The 20783-nt window shown below is 36.0% G+C and overlaps 1 protein-coding gene across 1 annotated transcript; it reads left to right on the top strand.

Annotated features, from left to right (window-relative positions):
• The first annotated feature begins 1174 nt into the window (after positions 1 to 1174).
• Positions 1175 to 18851, top strand: LOC129264283 (signal recognition particle 14 kDa protein-like). The gene is made up of 5 exons (XM_054902133.2): positions 1175 to 1676; positions 9852 to 9924; positions 10765 to 10886; positions 12439 to 12471; positions 16665 to 18851. Exons 1-5 carry the CDS (start codon positions 1653 to 1655, stop codon positions 16758 to 16760), a joined length of 348 nt encoding a protein of 115 aa, XP_054758108.1. The 5' UTR covers positions 1175 to 1652; the 3' UTR covers positions 16761 to 18851.
• The last annotated feature ends 1932 nt before the right edge of the window (positions 18852 to 20783 follow it).

Raw genomic sequence — 20783 nt, 5'->3', positions numbered from 1 at the left:
TAAGATTAAGAAACCGTTTGAACTACCCGTGAAAAATCTCGGGCGGTTTTTGAGATATGAGTTAAAAGAGCCGAAAATGGGTCTATTTTGTCAAGTTTTTGACTGCGGAATAGGGGATTTGCCACGGTGCGCGTTAAGTGAACACAACAAATTCATATGAACCCCCGGCCTCCATCCTTCTCCGGGTAGGCGATAATGTACAACAAAAAATGGAAAGGGAAAGAGAGGAAGGAAATTTACGTACAGGCCGGGGGAAAGAAGCGAGAAAAGAGGAAAGAAAGAAAAGCCAGAGAAAAAATAGAAGAAATAAGAAAAAGAAAAGGTGAAAGAAATTGAGAAAAAAATGGGCACGGGAAAACGTATCGTAAGTTAAAGGACGCCACATTGGTTTTAAAACTAGGGCCCCAAATTGACTAAGTTAGGGGCCTTAATTCGGTGTTTAAAATCGGAGGGGGGGGGGTTAAGTTTAGGGGCGCAATGTTAATTAACGGGCGCTTATAATTGAACCGAAACTAAGGCAAAAAGTGACCTATCATGCTTAGGGCTGCCAACTCAAAGTGAGAGGCTCCACATTGACCCGAAGTAAATCATTTTTAGTGAGGTATGCATCAAATTTATGATTTTGAAAAGTGCTGAAAATAATTTGTTCTCGATCAGGTATTATCGCAAATTATTTTGAACTTGCGCTCGCATTGTTTATTAACTGACAATATGTACTATCGACCCTCGTCATGATTTTTTTAATGAAAACGTTATACCTTTCGGGTCATCAGTAAAGCAAGTTCAACACACTTAATGCTCCCTTTGATGGGGGGGGGGTGACTGGAAGCAAATATATTTTTTCCACTTAATTTTTTCCTTTATGAACACCATACGTGTACATCACACGTATACAATGAGTGATTTTAAGTACGGTGTTGAAATCTGGTGTTGGTGTTGTGACAACACCAACACCAGCCACAACACCGCACTTGAAATCAGGCTGGTGTTGGGATTGACCTCGGAAAATATGACGTATTTCCGGCAGTTCGTGTTGAAGGCTGGTGTTGAATGTCGTCTGCTGAACCCAGCACTGCGGCTGGTGTTGACGATCTACGTGCAATTTCCCCATTCACCAACACCAACCCCCAAGGATTGGGAAAATCGTGATTTCAAGTTCGGTGTTGGTGTTGATGTTGATGAACTGTAGCTCACGAACAGGCAGCGAACACGATGAAACATCCCCGTAAAATTATCTTTTACATTTAAGATGAGCGCAAATCATTAGAGTTTTACACATTTTCGTGAAAAATAATATTCATGCTTTCTGATTATTGCAGTGATTTTAACCTTTGCATTCTGTACGATAAGATTTTATTGCAGTTTATTCCCGATTTCAATTTCGTCGTCGAGAATTTCTTGCGTAAAGTTGAGATGATCAGCAGCGCAGCACAGAGGCGTGACGTCATAGGATATCGATAACGCGATCGGTATCGCTCCTCTGAACTCAGCTCGGTGTTGGGGCTCGGTTCAGCAGCCTTTTCACGCTCTCAACACCAACACCAACTCCGAACACCGTACTTGAAATCACCCAATTACAAAGGACACATGACAGACGTAAATTTCTTTCATTTTTAAACCAAGTTCCAAAGGAAAAATACTGAAAAGTCGCCATGGTACTCCTTGATAATGATCAGGTAAGTATTAGGAAATCGCTTCACCTCGAAAAGAGCCGTTGATATGGAATGTTTATCAACATATTTGTTTGCAACATACGGTATGTCGCGTTTCGTGAGTGTGTACCGTATCCGTACCGGTACCGTATACTGACTGTGCGTTCGTGCGGAAGCGGAGCTCGGAAACGAGAGAGCGGTCTACCCGCAGGTTCGGGTGGGTATGTGAGTAAGCCACCGCTGTGGTATGATGGTGGGCCCCAAGTCTGCGCACCTAACAATTTAAGTTAAGATTTAACATGAATTTCTTCATATTTCACAGAATCTTTCAGTTAAAGGAGAATGAAACTCTTGGAGCAAGTTAGCTTTTGTGAAAGCAGAAAAATCAAAGAATAAGATCAACAAAAGTTTGAGTAAAATAGGACTAGCAATAGAAGAGTTATGAGCATTTGAATGTCGAGATCACTAATGCTATGGAGATCCTCCCATTGGCAATGCTATCAAGATCTATGATGTCACAGATGAACAACTCTCCCCTTTTGGACACTGAAAATATACCCCAAAACATCTCTTTTTGCTCATTCTAATGATGTGACAAACGATTCATCAATGATAATGTTGTGAAACCTCTGTACTTGTCCTCTCATAAAGAGAACACCTCACCTTGTGATAGACTCTATATATAAAAATGAGAATATAAGTGAAATAAGTACTAAAGTAATGAGGGAGTTGTACGTGTGTGACATCACAGATCTTGGTCGCATTGCCAATGGGAGGATCTACATGGCATTAGTGATCTCAATATTCAATTGCTCATAACTTTCTTATTATTCATTCAATCTTCCTCAAACTTTCAACAATATGTTTCTTAGATTTTTCTCTTTGATATGGATTCAGCTGGTTTCAAGGGTTTCATTCTCCTTTAATAATGTTCCTTATATTATCAAGAGTAAGTGTACCAAATTTCTCATTAAAAAAATGAAAGAAAATTAAACTAAGGATTTTCTTGAAAAAACCTTGGGCAGTCATTTTCAGATTGGAAAAAAAAAATGGTACCCCGTGTCTGCGCACTCATTCACTTTGCACACGATTCAGGGATTTTGATGAGAAAGGCTGCACTTTGAGGTCGTAACATGAAATGCCCTAACTAAGGCCTAAATTCATTATTTTTCCACCATTTTGAGTTGGATTTTTTTATGAATACCTGTCTATGCCTTGCAGTTGCATGTGTAAAGTTTGTGCTCGTTGCATATCTTCTTTTACTAGAATCGCGCACCCAAGGGTTCATTACATGCCGCCGCGCACAGAAAAATCAAGCCATAGAAGTCATGTGTTGTGGACCCAAGAAGTGAGATCCCAGCACGCGCGACCCACTAGTTAGAAATCCACTGCCAAACGCGGTTCGTGGTGTGAGGTTAGTATACTAATACTAACCTCGCAATACGTGTGAGTGAGAATCGCGCAGATACTTGTGTGAGCAGACAATGCAAGGGGGACTGCGCAGACTTGGGGGAACTTGCCATACTACTGGTACTGGTAGTACTGCGAGACTAGAAAGATTGACAAAGCAAAGGCAAAGCCAATTAATGAATTATGGCATGGGGGGGTAGTCTGGAATTGCAGGGAGAGTAAATTTTCATACTTGTGCGGAAAGAGAACGCGCACTTAAACTTAAGTTAAGCCAAGACAGCTCGACAGTAGAGTTGCAACAAACGATTATTTTGTGAGAAAGTCTTTAAAATCAAGTTAGCTTGCACCTCAAGCGATGTTCGTGCAGGCTCCACTTCACTACCGCTACACTATGCTCCACCTACCTGAATATCAAGGTACAAAACTCGCTCGGATACTCTGAGTGGCAAAGGTGGGAAAAAATGCATATTGTAAAAATCATACGTCGAAACGACTTAAAAAAAGAATAAAGCTTATTTTCTTACTTTACACCCTAATATCACTCCATATCCATCCTCCGGTTAGCCTCAAAATTGATGATTTAGAGCCAACATCGAGTTCTTCACACGTTCGGCGTGTATAAATAATTGGCTGCCGATTTCAAAACATCGCACGTGCGAGGGTCCGAGCTCAGACCCTCACGCATGCGCATGCGATGTTTTGAAATAAGCGTGAGTGAGCGTAAGTGTGAGGAACTCGATGTTGGCTCTAAATTCCCAATTTTTAGGCTAACTGGAGGATGGAAATGGAGGGAAATTAGGGTGTAAAGTAAAAAATTACCGTAAACTGGGGTGACTTTGGACACAACTGAGAGGGGTGTTGTTTCGTTTAATATAGTAATGGGGGTGATAGTATACAAATATACAATGACACTCGAGGATCTGGCTAAAACTATTCGCATCGAAGGAACATCACATAGTATTATTCTCCCTCGGGCCGATGGCCCTCGGGAGAATAGTACTATGTGATGTTCCTCAGTGCGAATAGTTTTAGCCTGTTCCGAGAATGGGTCATTGTATATTTGTTTTATATATCCCTTCCACTCATACCATTTTACAGCGAACCGATTTTTAATAAGTCAATATAGAACAATCGTTGAGAAGTTGAGAAAATAATAAGTCTTGCCGTATGGATTGTCAGTTCGGCGAGCGCACCTGGTTAGTGCAGCTCGCCGAAAGTTTCGCATGGCATGCAGTGGAGAGTACCATTTTGCTGAGCAGCGCTCTGCTCGCATCGCGCCGCACAGCTCGCAAATCGCGAGGTAGGGGGGGGTCAAAAAATGTATAGTTCACTTTTTCCCTAGGGAAAAAATGGACTATGCGTGACGTCATCAAGGAAAATGAACTAATTCATGGCAAACGTTTTTCGTAGTAAAACTATTCCTTTTCTCCTTGTGTACACTCTCAATACAACAATCTTAAGTAAGGGATATAATTACATTTATATAGCGCTTAGAAACCAACATATGAAGCGCTATATAAATGTACACTGTTAGAAAATTTATCCTTTAATAAAAGAAGTTCCTGCAGCAGAGTCTCGAGAACACCTGTAATCTTACCAGATTGCGTAATCTTACAGGAAATTGGTATTTGGTGCATGGAATCTTACAGATTTCATTGAATAAAAGACCCTTTTCCCCTTTTTTAACAGACCTGTTTTGTTAAATTGAAGAAAAATTCCTGTTTTTTTTTAATTTACAGAATGATTCTGTTATTGCTTTCTGCAAAATCTCCTTTTTGTCTCGCCTGCATATAGGCGCCGCTTTTCCGACGGCGGCGGCGGTGGCGTCAACATCAAATCTTAACCTAAGGTTAAGTTTTTGAAATGACATCATAACTTAGAAAAGTATATGGACTTAGTTCATGAAACTTGGCCATAAGGATAATCAAGTATTACTGAACATCCTACCTGAGTTTCAGGTCACATGACCAAGGTCAAAGGTCATTTAGGGTCAATGAACTTAGACCATGTTGGGAGAATTATTTTCAAAATCTTAACCGAAGGTTAAGTTTTTGAAATGACATCATAAGGTCATTTAGGGTCAATGAACTTTGGTCAAGTTGGGGGTATTTGTTGAATTACTATCATAACTTTGAAAATTTATGGATCTAGTTCATGAAACTTGGACATAAGGTTAATCAAGTATGAGTGAACATCCTGCCTGAGTTTCAGGTCACATGACCAAGGTCAAAGGTCATTTAGGGTCAATGAACTTTGGCCAAGTTGGGGGTATTTGTTGAATTACCATCATAACTTTGAAAATTTATGGATCTAGTTCATGAAACTTGGACATTAGGTTAATCAAGTACCACTGAATATCCTGTGCGAGTTTCAGGTCACATGACCATGGTCAATGGTCATTTAAGGTCAATGAACTTTGGCCGTGTTGGGGGTATTTGTTAAATTACCATCCTAACTCTGAAATTTTATGGATCTAGTTCATAAAACTTGGACATAAGAGTAATCAAAAATCACTGAACATCCTGTACGAGTTTCAGGTCACATGACCATGGTCAAAGGTCATTAAAGGTCAATGAACTTTGGCCGTGTTGGGGGTATTTGTTAAATTACCATCCTAACTCTGAAAGTTTATAGATCTAGTTCATAAAACTTGGGATATAAGAGTAATCAAGTATCACTGAACATCCCCTGTGAGTTTCAGGTCACAAAACCAAGGTCAAAGGTCAGTTAAGGTCAATAAACTTAGGCCATGTTGGGGTAATTGTTGAATTGCCATCATAACTTTGAAAGTTTATGGATAGAGTGAATGAAATGTGGACATGGGTGTAGTTGACAAGTCTTAAGTCACCGTTCAAATGTCATTTATGGTCAATGAACGTGGTATTATGTCATTATATGAATGGTGTTTTTGTGAATGATTATTTTATTGTAGTTTTCAAAGTTAGCACTGCTGCTATATTAAATCGCGTAATGCAGGCGAGACTGCCAGAGGCGTTCCACTTGTTTTCTTTAAAATTTGGTTTTTTTTAACAGTGTAATTATCACCAACATTACTATTTAACAAAACAACACCTCTCTCTGTTGTGTCCAAAGTCACCCCAGTTTACGGTAAGCTTTTTGATGCTGTTTCGACGTATAATTTTTACAATAATTATGCATTTTTTCCCACCTTTGCCACTCGGAGTATTCGAGCGGGTTTTGTACCTTGATGTTCAGGTAGGTGGAGCATAGTGTAGCGGTAGTGATGTGGAGCCTGCACGAACATCACTTGAGGTAGACAGCTGGCAGCCGTCTGTTTCGAGGAGTTTTTTTTATTAATTATTTCAATTTTTTTCAATTTCTCCTCGTACACAGACGGCTCGCTATCGTGCAGCCACCATTAGGGGACTTTCAATGCTAAATCCCCCCGTCGGGGCTCTTCAATTTTTGTCTTTAATGAATAAAACTTTTGAAATTTAATGCGACCGAAATACGAATTAATATTCCCTCTTGCCTTTAATTGCCAAAAAACGGGGAAAAATCAAGTTAAAAGGAAAAAAATCAGTGACTGACCTCGGCTGTCGCGCAACTTCACCTCCCTGTTTTATCCGAACTTAGTACATTTACTACATAAACATATGGCCATTGTGTCCCCTGTACAGATCGCGCTAGAACTTCGGTCTCTGTATTTGGTGAGTGAAGCCAACGGAGTTCAGCTGAACAACCAACATAACAGAGACCGAAGCTTTTGGTCTACACTTGAGGTAGCTAGCGTGATGTGCCAATCCTGGTATTTTGCTGTCTGAACGATACAGAAGGTTAATTGCCACAATGTTATAGATCTGGTACATTGAAATAAACATATGTCTTATCTTTGTGAAATCTTGAAGTTTTAGCTGAAAACCGATAATTCTGGACTGGTGATAATCACTAACACAGGAAAGCACATGTTGGATAGTGTATTAATATTGCTCCGAAAAATACCTGACATTTGATGGAATTCCTTCTTCAGGGTAGACCTGTGTCCTTCATAATACAGGCGATTTGTGTGTCTGGTGCGTGTGCTTGATGGTGCATTTGAACAAAAATAAAATCACAGGTGCAAGTAAAACAATGGCTGGCATTTTAGGCTGCCTGCATCACCATCAATCTCTGCCGGAAGGACTCGACTGATGGGGCGGAAATTACGTCAGGTGGTAGGGTATTCCATGTCTTCATAGTGCGCGGAAAGAATGACTGTCTGTGCTGTTCAGTTCTAGAGAGAGGCAGCTGATAGCCTTGGGCATGGACATGCCTTGTTGCTCTCCGGACAGGCGTGATGTAAGGTGCAGTGGTGAAATCAACAATGTTGTGGTGCATTTTGACGAAGTGAACCAGACGGAGGACTTCTCGCCTTTGCTGTAGTGAGTGCCAAGTCAGCTCCCTCAACATTTCAGTTTCACTGGATGTATTGTGATGTCTGTTGAGGGTGAATCTTGCAGAGCTCACTTCTCTGGATCATCTCAAGCTTATAGATGTTTCTCTCGGTGTATGGATCCCAGATTGGTGCTGTATATTCCACAAGTGGTCTCACGAGGGAAAAGTAAGCTATTGTCTTGAGTTGGATAGAGTTGATCCTCAAGAGGGCAAGGGTAGTGTTGGCTTTATTGCCGATGTTGTCTACATGCTAATTCCATGCTCATGTTGCTCATTTCTCAGCAATTACGCATTTTCTTCCAGAGCCACTTGGCACATATTTTTTATTCATACAAACAAAGGTGGTAATTTTATTGGATTCTGTTCGAACTCATTTTGAATTCGCTACCAAAACTGGTATTTATCTTTTTGATTTCAATCTGAAATTTGATATTTTGACTTGTTATTGTTAACGAAAATTAACTAAGTCTGAAGAGTAAAGTCCCCAAATATTGGACGGTTCAATATATTGACCTGCACTGGCAGGGGACTTGCATGCATAACTGCCCGGGGGGGGGGGGGGCACTTTCATTGACAAGTGGATACCATGCGCGACCCCAAAAAACACGTAAGGGGGAAGTGACTTCTGCCGGTAATATTACCGCCGAGATCGCACATTTTCGATCTATTACAAAAAGAATCTGCAATCCCACAGTGGGAAATTTGACACCCTTCCTTTTTTAGAAGATGGCCAGACAGTTGAACCTAATGATGTATTCAATGCAATTAAAGTTTATTTCTCTCTGCTTGAAATCAACATAATAAAATAAATGAACAAAGAATACATAACATCAAAGACATATAAGTTTATAAGTTAAAAAGAAATGAAAAGAAAGAAAAAAGGCATTGAGAGGGAAGCAGCCAAGAAAGAGACTTCCTTATAATAGGGCCGGACCAAAATTACTTTTAAGAGGAAAGACAATTATTGACAATATCAGAAGTTATGTAATATATTAAACAATTAGAAGACATTACAAAGACAAACAGACAAACGTAGTATTAGTAAAATATAAAATACATGTTTACATACAGGCTTAATTATCATTTAAGAAATTTCTAAGGTTATATTTGAAACAAGTAAATGAACATTTTTTTCTTCAAATTAACTGGCAAAGAATTCCAAGGTACTTGGCCGTGAAAGAAGATGGATTTATGTGATAGGCAAGTTCTTATTTTAGGAAATTGAAAGTTTGCAGCATTTCTAGTAAGATATTCGTGAATATTACAATTCAATTTAAAAACGATGGTGAAAGTCTTTTAGAACAGACATAAAAAGTCCCACTTCATATTGGTTCATATCATGAATTATATCTAAAATTTTAGGCGAATGAAAAATAGGATAAGAATGGGCATAAAAGGGGAAGTTTACGATTTTGACTGCACGTTTTTGAAGTTCTTGTAGTCTCTCTAAATAAATGTTAGAGATTGATAGTGATTGTCAGGCTTAGTGATCAGCCCATTGGTATTGTGTAGCTGCTTAGATTTGCGGAATTATTCCTCGTGATACCTAAAATAACTTTTGGCGCATATTAAACAAAGTTGTCAAATAAAAGTGGACTGTAATTCTGTATATTCAATTTTTTGTTATTTGATGAGAAACCTTGATGGTATTTGTTTCTATGGTGCTCAATAATAATAATAATAAACTCATGATATAGTGCGATGTCGGTAAAATAATGTAAACCTGAACAATTTTAGCCCATACCCACTTAAGACGTCTCCTAAAATATATGGTACGATGATAGCAAACAAATTTGTGTGGCCGTCAGAGGAGGTGGTTGGAACTATGGTTCCCAAAGTAACACTGGAATGGGACTATTTTCCTGAGGGGTGCAGCCACAAAGGGAAATGGTTGCATTTGTGTAGTCTGGCTCACCTGGCCTTTGTACAGTACAAAGAACAATTGCAAGCCAGTGCCATCATGTTGGGACAATGCGGTATTAATGTGTAAGGTACCCCGGTGAGCTCCAGACCTCGATCTGTTTGAAATTCGTCCATCACTCGTTAATGGAATAGAGTTTATTGACAACTTGTAATTAAAAAAGATGGAAAAAATAAATGAAATATCACATGAAATATGTTCTACCCACTGTGAGGATATTCAAGTTTGAGGGTTTAGAATTGATTTTGCTACAAAGAAATGAATGTCTAGATATTGTTACATCTGTATCTGTATCTCTGATTCAATATTTAATAAGGTAGATGTTCATGTAATTGCAATATCATTCTGTTACAACATAAAACTTGTAATGTGAAAGGTTAAAGTAAATCATGTGATGTATGAAACTATGTTTTGATATTAATTTCAAGTATTTTACAATCTTTTCACTGAATGTTATTTTTGTTTACCCGCAGTTCTTAGCAGAATTAACCAAACTCTTTCAGAAGTGTAGGACATCAGGATCGGTCTACATAACCATGAAGCAATGTGAGTCTCTTATATTGGAAATATTAGTATTAATGCAAATACACTTTTCTTCATTATAATCATCATATTCTGACCTTTTCTCTCCCTTTTTCAGATAACCTAGTAATTGATACAGTTCATATAGATTATATGAAGAGTACTTTTGATAATTTTTACAAATATACTTCTTAACATTTATTCATGAAATTCACTGTCATGCTTCATATCTGTATGCGTAATATTCAGTTCCCTGAATGTATAGCTTGCATAAATGCATAGGATTGATGATTGAATGTTTTGAACAATTTTAAAGATATAAATTCCAATTGTTCATGTACATGTAGTCTTGTAGATGAAGAAATTACGGTATAGTGAGTGATTGTATTAACGACCGGCCTTGTATTACCGAACGTGCGCATCGTACGTGTCAGAAAATAATTTCATACGCTCCAAACTCTGCAACATCCTTCCAGTTCCAAAGGGAACTTGAATAGAAAGGACATGAAAAATGGTTCAAAGTCTCAATATTCTAAAAATAGTAAAATATGGTCAAAATACTTATCAGTGATTTTGTTGTTTTCTCAACTTTTCCCATAGAAAACACACATTCGGTAATAAGATACCTTTTTAAGTGACTAAAATATTTCACATGCGAAGAGGGTTCTGATTGAAAGCTAATATCGTAAAAAAGAAAAGCCATTTCGGCAAAATTTTTACATAGTTTTATTTTGTAGGTAATTGTGTATAATTATGGTGAAAGTTTGGTGAATTTCATGAGAATAATGTGTTTGATATGAGTGAGTTCATGAAAAGTGTTTGGTAATATGATCCACTACCATACTTTGTTTTTCAATAATACAGATTATGGTCAAACTAAACCCAAGCCAAAGGCAGCCAAAGGAGAAAGAGTTTCAGTGTCTGACCAATCAGAACATAAATGCTTGTTCAGAGCAACCAATGGCAAAAAGAAATTATCTACAGTGGTAAGTTGAGCAGTACATTTCGATAAGGGTTTGTTTCATCTTAAAGGATCAAGCTTTCAAGATTGCAGAGTGTAGTTGAGAAATTGAATTGGGTTTAAAATTCAGGAAGAACAGGGATGGTATTTCATAAGGCTGTTAGTAAAGTTACGCTCAACTTTACAGGCAACTGGAACATATTAGGTGTTCTATCAGTTCCATGACATGGTTGACACCAGGTTGGAATATACATGTATCATATAGCACAAGAAATGGTCACCAGTTGTGGCTTAAGAAATTTGTTACATGAATTGAATTGAATTGAATTTATTAGAACTTCACTGGCGATTGCCAGTATTTTGTTCATAACAAGAAGTACAAAATGATACAAGACAAATATACAATGCAAGGAATATAAGCAAATAAACAAAAACAAAATAGTATTTCGTCAAAAAGAAAAAAAAAGACAAAAGAAACAACTTGTAAATTATATACAAATATACACAATAAACATAGGAATCATTCGAATAGATATTTTGACAATGAATATAGAGACTGATATCCAAGAAAAGATAAAGAAAACATAAAGGAAGTGAGAGAGGAAAGGGAAATAAAGAGGAAAGAAGTTCGAAAATGGAGAGAGCGGGAAAGAGAGGAAGAATGAGAAGAATGGCATTACATGTAAACTCATTGTGTAAAAATATTGCGAATATATTACTTCAAAGTGTTTACCGGTTGATATTTTTAGTACATGTACAAACAGCTTCATGACACACCTGCTTGTAGGAATAATAGCATGTCATCATGCTTAATTTAAAGTGTTCAATTTTAATTCCAGGAAACCGGGCTTTCAAAGCCTTCATTTGTTTTGCAACACACTTTTGACAAGTTTCAAGTAGATCTAACATCCTGAAGCAGGGGCGGATCCAGGATTTTTCAAAAGGGGGGGGGGGGCACATTTTTCTGAGGAAAAATTTGACAAGCAAAAAAAAATAGGGTCTTCACTTTCAAAGGGGGGGGGGCACACTTCTGTTTTAATGGTATTTGTACATTACAAATTTTAATTTTGCTTCTCAAAGGGGGGGGGGGGGGTCATGGGCCGGCTGTGCCCCCCCCCCCCCCCTGGATCCGCCAGTGTCCTGAAGTTTCTCTAAACTTTTAGCACATTTTTTTCTTTGTCATAGGGCTATTGCCGATTTCACATATCTGAACTTGTTCATGTCTAGAGGAAAGTATTAAATCTTGTGATTTCTCTCAAGTAGAAGAGCTCCCTCTTTGGCAAGGTACAGTGTAGTTGTGTAGTAACTTTTACTGTTCTGCACAATTTGAGAAAGAGAGCAAGCATGTACATTTCTTTTGTGGTGGGGGATTCAATGTAAAAAAATTGGTTCTTGAGAATAAGAACTGCCAAACATGGATGAAGAACCAGTCAATATTTATCATTTTCAGCAACAAAAGCATCTTTATTAATTATGTTTAAAGACCACTGTAATAACCACCTCTGTGACTTGCACAATGTTTGATGACTTAACCTTTTCCAACCACAGTTCTTGTTTTAATTTATTTCACTTCACAGATTAGTTCAAAAGATGTAACCAAATTCCAGATGGTGAGTAGCCCATTCTAATTCTAGATTTTTCAAAAATGACTATTTCACAGTCGTAACAACAATGTGAAAAAAAGCTAGGAACTTCTTTTCAGTCTTTGTTTTGCCCAAGCTAAAGCCATGGTAGTAATACTAGTGTGCCTTGATAGTGCTATATAAATGCATATTTTCTATTTCGGTGTGTATTTATTGTAAAATCTAAAATATGGACTGATATGTATACAAACTGATTGACAAGCACATGTAGATAATTTTATTGAATAAATCCCTATTTTATAAATTGAAGGACATTAAGGGGTAGGTCAAATTGACAACGCCCTTGATGAATTTTGCAAGTGTTGCATGAAATTTTATGACTGCGTTACTTCTTGTTATTTTACATTTAATTATTTCACGTCTATTGACACCATTTCTGCCGAAATCTGTCACACTGTTACAGTGCTTTGCGGCTTTTAATACATGCTTGTAAACCCATAAATTTTTTTCACAAAATTATTGCAAATTGTATGAATATTGAATGTAAGATTAGTTTACTCTTGCAAGTTTATATGTATTCATTCTATGTTGTTTATGATTGCAAAAAGGTTCCCAGACAAAGTTAATTAAAAAAATAAAGTACATGTACATAAAGAATAAACAATGGAATACAGATGATGTTTTTTGTAGATATTTGTCAGATAAGTTAAAATCAACATTAAAAAAATATTTTTCTACTTGGTAATAAAATGAGTTCAAGTCAAAAACATAATTTCATACACTTATTGCAAAATCACTTTAAAAAACCTGGTCTGAAATAGCCTATTAAAATATGAGGTTAAGGCTTTTGTCATTCTTCAAAACATGTATTTTTGTATGTTGTACATTTTTCTTGGATAAATTTCTGCACCAATGAACTGTTTTGTATGAAGATGAATTATGCATGTTTGATGTTGATATCAAATTAGAAATATAAATAATAAGTAATAATAATATAGGATTTGTATAGTGCACGTGTCCTCCTTGCTAGGTGCTCTAGGAGCTCCTATATTACCCCAGCTAAGCTAGTCTACCGATTCTGGTGCGCACAGCTTTTTTGAGGAATTACTTCCTGCCGGTACCCATTCACCTCACCTGGGTCGAGTGCAGCACAGTGCGGATAAATTTCTTGCTGAAGGAAAACACGCCATGGCTAGGATTCGAACCCGCAACCCTCTGTTTGAAAGGCGAGAGTGAGAACCACTCGACCACGACGCGTATTGATTATATTGAGCATACTCTCATTACTCTGTAAGTAGGTAACAAAGAAGACACCTCTGGGATGTTCGCAACAAGAATTAGCATGCACACATCACCTGTGAAGTACACATGTAATTTCCAAGATTGGATAGGTTCATGTAATTTTACCAAATTTACTCATATTTATTTTAATTAATTTTAATTAATTGATATTGCTAATTAATGCATAGAATGATAATTTTGCTGTTAATCTTAAAATATAGCTTCAAAACTACGAAAGTTTGGTCTGGACACTCTTTTTAGGATTCCTTATAAATTTGTATAAAAAAAATGGCCATATCAAATTTATTTCTTATATATTTATCGTTTTTAAATTTTTTATTTTTACTTTGTTTTTTATTGTTTTTTTAGGAAATCATTGGCGACACTATTTCAGTCATAATTGATATGAAATCAGTTGCTCTTAATCAGTATAGGTAAAAATAACTACATTCATGTATTTTGGCTACATGCAAAATTTGCATTGGATTTTGTACATGAAATCATGGTTTTGAGCAAATTTAGGTCTGACATGCACTTATGAAATTTTGCATAACTTTGGATGCGCATAACAGATTAATTTCCAAAAATGAAGAAGGGGGCTAGATAAGTTTAAAGCTTGAGAATTGGTGAAGTAACCTTCTGGACCACTGCTTTGATTTGCAACTTGCACAATTCATACAGATTGCAGTTGAAATATGTATACTGTACAAGAGCTCACTTGATGTGAAAAAACTGAAAAGCGCCATCTATCTATCATTTATGACCATGTACACTCACAAGTAATAAAAAATGTGAGGGATAATCATGTTGATCCAAGAAAACAGAAAAATGTGATCAATCTTCTCATTACCGAATTGCCGTCACTGCCGAATCAAAGCAAACACTCGACCAGTTTGTTTCCCACTCATTGGGCCGCCACGTATGTTAGTCGCCAGTGTGTTGACTTGCATCAAGGGGCTAATCAACTTGGTAATGACAGCTTGATGCATCGTTAGGCAGCGGGGAAACATGCAGCTTTATCTTGTTGCTTGGCCCCAGGCTAAAAATTAATTGAAGATGGTCAGAGCGAATTAGAAGAAGATAAGGGATTGGGTGCCCCGAAGGGATAGTAAAATGAAGGTGCTTGGGGGTGCCCCTGAACTTTTTAAAACCATGATGAGTTGATTGAGAGATTAAGATTCAAAGCTCACCTGTTTACTTTAATAGATGTTGCGACAGGTAATGGTGATGACGCTGCTTGCTAGACTTAAGGACAGAAATAGATGTCCGATTATTTATGTAGGTTAAATTTAAACACTGATATTTAGAGCAGAGTATTGCTTGGATTCACTTCACCACAAAGCAATTACTTGGTTTGATGACTGCCCGTGGGATTCGGTAATGTTGTTTTAGAAATGGTGTCGACTGCATTATGTGGATTGATTAGGAGAACAGAAATTATCCAAGGTGTAAGCAGTGTAATACATGTGCATGTATATAAATAAAATTGACTTTAATAACTTTGAGGGATATTACATGTATCAACTTTGTGGGATTGTTTGAAAACAAGGTCCACTTTGAGGAGTTAAAATCCTTATTAAAGTTTAAGTTGTTATTCAATGTGTTGAAAAGCTTCGGTTACTTGCTTGCCCATTATTTCATTTTGTTATTTTTATGTTTTCAGTCTTTCTTTCAGTTTTCCTTCATGTGTGGTTGAGGGATGTGTGATAGAGGATGTATTTACAATAGTCAAGAAAGTTTTACTTTTTGGATCATGTAGACATGATTTTGAAGTTTGCTATTTTTCCTGTACAGGGTTAGGTTTATGTAGAGACAATGAAATATTACACACATAATCATAATAATATACAAAATTTATAAAACGCTTTATACGGATGTTTCAAAGCACCAAGAAAGAAGAAAAGAAAAGAAAGAAGAATATAAGTACAAGGTATCTCAGTAAAAGAAATTACAATTGTAATCGGCGAATATACAAATTAGATATAAGGGGTGAGTAAATTCAAATAATCCGAGTTAAAATATCTAAACACAATATGATTAAGAATGCAAATCAACTGAGCGGTATAGTTTCATACAAAACACAATGGTAGCGAAAGATAGGACGGTGAAACTGATTTAAAAGAGATGGGTTTTAAGGAGGGACTTAAACAGTTCTAACGATGGTGCCTCATGTACATCAATGGGGAGATTATTCCATGTAGTCGGTAAATATAAAAACACTGATAACACTGGTTTGATCATCTTACCTACATGCTTTGGAATCATGTGGGATGAATCATAGTAAAAAGTGATGGAATCTGGGGATCGTTTCATGAAAGGACTTGTCAAACGTTTTATCCGACAAGTCATTTCCTGAAACCCCCCCCCCCCCAATTCTCAAAATACTAATACATTGCAAGCTGGTGTAAAACTGAAGGAATTGATGATACAACGCCCACAATGGTATTATGGTTAATTCAGCTTACACATTATCTTCTTCTTTACACCAGAAAAGAGTCTCCATTTTCTGTTTTAAAAAAAATAATAAAAATGTAAATTCTGTTTTCTTCTGTGTTCTGAGCATCAGAAATCCCCATATTTTGTTTTTCAGTTATATTTACAATAAATATGATAAGGCAATTTTAAGTTGTGAATATCCTAGATAAAATGAAGTTTCCATTATTAAAACACATTGCAGATAAAGCTGAATTAGCAATCAAATGTTATTGCTAAACACTGTGAAATTGTCTGACTGACAGATATTAATAGTTGTCACTTAGTATATTTTAGTAATTCAAATATTTTGGCATGAAAAATTGTGTTTTTGCAGTGAATTCCGCATTCTTTTCAAATTTTCCTCAAATATTGTCTTGTTTCTGTATCGCAGAAAACGGGACTTTACCGTAAACATGTCATCGTGTGTTGAGCCATTTTCTATTATTCTTGTTATTTACTTGCAGGCTTACGCAAATGTGATGAAACTCAACATGGATGGATTGAAGAAAAGAGATAAAAGATCGGCCAAAAGCAAAAGCAAGACCACTAAAGCTACTTAATGTTTGATGCCAGTGCCACATGATAGAGACATTTCTTGATCAACATTCATACCGAGGATTGCGTATCAGATAGAGAGATAAAGCAGCCCTGGAGAAGGAAAGAACTTGAACCTTGTTTGGTATTAGAGATTATGATGCAGAATATTGATGGCAAGGTCTTCAGCAAGTTTTTTTTGGCAGACTCTGAATTCTAGGAATGGCTGTCTTTATTACCTACTGCAATATCATTGCACAAAAGTACTTCAACAGAATTTATTGCTGTTGGATGATTTTCTACCAGTCTGTAGATACATTTGTGTCACTACACAATTTTGTATTTAGGGTTGCCAAATGAGGTGAGCCATTTTATTTTTTTGGGGGAAAAATGAGTTCATATATTTTATGATGTTTATTAAAGAAAGTGATATTTTGATTCTTTGAATAATGATTACTTCTTGGTCTAGTGATAAGATTACAGTATACACACTGGATGACTTGCCCCCCCCTCCCCCTAGAAAAAAAAAACACCCAACAAACACCTGCCTGCCTGCTAAGTTTCATTTCAGATACGAGTACCAAAATGGGAGACCACCCCCCCCCCCTTTTAAATCTCTTTTCCTGTCTTTGACCTGAGAAAGTTATAAGTATTAAGCTTTCTTTTTTGAGAAAGATAACATACCAACATTCATTGAAATTCATTTTTGAAATCGTATTTTATTATTCTTTATTCACTATTACATGTATATGCTGGATTGAGTTGATCTGTTGGCAACAATCATTCCATAGTGTGGTCATCTAAACTAGAGGTCATTGACCTACATGTACATGCTATGAAAATACTATCCTAGATGTATGTGTGTCGATATATGGGGGGGTCATACAAAAGATGTGCTAAAAACTAAAAATGATATTGCCACAAATCATTTTTTTTTTTTAATTCAAGGGCATGCATGTACAAGTAACTTTTTTTATATACTAAGAATTGTGCATTCAAATGCATTTATTACTCAAATTTTAATCTCTATTTTTATGTTTGTGAACCAACTTGAAAATTTCTATTTTCACTCTCATTTATTGAAGAGAGAGGCTGGCCATTAAAAGAAACCAATAAAAGTATAGTCTACAAAACATAATTACCAATTTGTAAGTGTTCATAAACAAGATGTTATTCACCTCATTAGACTCGACCGAAATAGATTTATTCTATTTTCTGCAGCAATATATGCAATCTCATCTGTGCATGGATTAGAAACTCATTCATTTTGATATGCACCAAAGCACAGAGCATTTTACTTCATGGATACAGCTTCAAAGCACAACAAATTTGGATTTTTTTTTTTGTATGGCTTTACATGTATAAAAAAAATACTGTCAAGCTCTCCAGATATTAGACATGGTCTCATTCATTTGTGCTAATTTGTTTGGAGGAGCAAATATTAGAACAACTCACTTGCTCATTAGTGAAATGACTTTGGTGGTTGTTTTAGATTGCAATCTTTTTGAGGTTTTTTTTTATGTGTACATATTTTGAGTTTCCCTTTCTCCACAGAAACCTGTACTTCTCTTCAATTCCCACCTACATTAAAATTGTCCTGTTTTTGTGAATCATTCAAGAATTTTTGTCTGTTCTTACTGATATTCATACGCTACATAAACTATAAGAATAATATACTTCATAACAGGGCAGGGGTGACTGCTACCACCCCCCCCCCCATGATTTTCAACTGGTGAAAGATAAAAAAGAAGAAGAAAACATGGAAAATAAACTTGATTATCAAAAAAGATAAATCTGGAGCCTGTAACACAAAGCTGTGCAATCATTGTGGACATTTTTTTTATGATTGATCATTGCATTGACTTCAATGTACAATCAATCATGAAAATCAAGCGTACATGTACCATTAATCGCTAAACTTTGTGTTACAGAACCGTGGACTTTGTTACTCTATATTACCCGTTATTCAATTAAATGTACAAATACACGTATGTCATCTTCAGTTCATCTTACCCCCCTCTCCCCTCGAATTCTGACACCACCTCTGCTTCATATATGTTTCTTAGGAAGATGTTACTGGACATGCTCCCTCCATCCCCACCCCCACCCCTTACCCATTTCAGACTATGATGAAATTATACAAAAGAGCAACAGTGGTAACACAAGGGAATGGGGGATGAACATTGATGTATGAATGAAGATGCAGAGTACTTATAGGTGCTTGATGTAAAATGTCAGGACCTTCCGCAAAGTTCACTTCCATGATTCTGGGGACATTGTGATCTTTGATTATTCCCAGGGCCCTGACCTGGTGTAAATCAGTTTACGTACCTGAAGGGACTACATTGGTAAAAGAAAATATAGATAAATAAATGAATGAATACATTCTGATGATAAGCACCACAGCAATGCAGTCAACAGGATGCAATATGAGATTTGATGAGTTGAAGTCATTTGGTGCTATTCTCATAACATTAACCTAGTTAAACATTTTGTTAACTTTTTACTGCAAAATCACACATTTTAAAGAGACAATTGTACACTCGTTAATGAGGTACTAAGCCAGTAAGCATACATGTAACTACCCGTGATATTATGATTACTTGAAATATGAAATGTCAATTGCAAAGTTTTCCCAGATATTTTGACAAATCTTGTATTCCAAACAATTACCATTGGAGTTGGCTTCAATTATAAGTTGATCATCATTTCAACACCTGTTTGCTTGAGAATCATGCATACATGTAGCTTGTCATTTTCAAGTGTACACTTTGTGAAGTTTGATTTTTAACTTTACAAAAAGCTGTATGAATCATCCCAGGAATATGTTGAATCCATCTTCTGGGTTTCAATTGTATTTCACATGCTGTGTTGCATGTTGTCGTCACAAACCAAAAGCTGCCTTTTCATTCCAATGAAATTAGGTTTTGCAATTTTATGTTAATCATACAAAATCATTATATATTTAATTCTTAGAAGTGCATGTACCTGACTACTTTTTTTTATTCAATATATTGTATTATTTAAATACAAACAACTTATTCATATGCATGAGAAGCTAATAGAGATTATTATGTACATGTATGTATCAATTTTTGTCCTTATTGTTTATACATTTTGAATATTGACTATATAGACTAATCAATTTAATTTTGTTTTAATAGTCTCATTGAAGTTTTGGTGGATATATTCTACTTTTTTTCCGTGATATTACATTCAGCTTCTGTTTTTTTTTCTTTGTCATGTGTAAACTGCATGCATGATTTTATTTGAATGATATCTATTTATTTGTGTATTGTTCAGGTAAAAATCAATTTCTCAGTAAATACAAATGAAATACATGATACAGACTGCATTGTTCATGTCGATTGCTTTGTGTTGCAGACAGTTAAAATGGAAGTTCACTTTGAGGTAAAGTTTGTTGTAAAAATAGCAGAAAACTTATGAAAAAAATATTGGTGAAGGTTTGAGGAAAATCCATTAAAGGTAATAAGAAAGTTATTAAAATTTTAAGTTTTGGATTTGTGACGTCATAAACGAGCAGCTAATTAATTAAAATTCTAAAACATTTTTTTAAATCTTTGATGGATTTTCCTCAAACCTTCGCCTATAATTTTTTACTATTTTTCTGCTTTTTTAACAATAAACTTTTTGTCAGGGTGAACTTGCCTTTTTTAAGTGGTTTGTCAATTATAGGTTGGTAAATTGGTTGATAGATGGGTTTTGTTTGAATGATTGATTAATTTGTTGAGTAATTCATCGATTGTCAATTTGTTGAATGATTAACTAATTCGATGATAAATTAATCGATAGGTGGATTGTTTTTTTTTGAAAAATTAATTGATTGATTAATTGATTGATCAATTGAGCGAGTAAGTGAATGAGTGATTGGGTCAATGAGAGTGTATGACTGAATGATAAGTTAATTTAACAATTGATGAATGTAGCAATAAAGTCATGGTAACTTATTTAGTCCATGACTTTACTTGTTGGTACAGTTGATTGAATGAAAATCCATGTATTCCACCATAATTGCGGATCGTGCAGTA

The sequence above is a fragment of the Lytechinus pictus genome, chromosome 7 (assembly GCF_037042905.1).
Source record: "Lytechinus pictus isolate F3 Inbred chromosome 7, Lp3.0, whole genome shotgun sequence".
Lineage (NCBI taxonomy): Eukaryota > Metazoa > Echinodermata > Echinoidea > Temnopleuroida > Toxopneustidae > Lytechinus > Lytechinus pictus.
The sequence above is the reverse complement of the archived record's forward strand: the minus strand, read 5'-3'. Positions and strand labels throughout refer to the sequence as shown.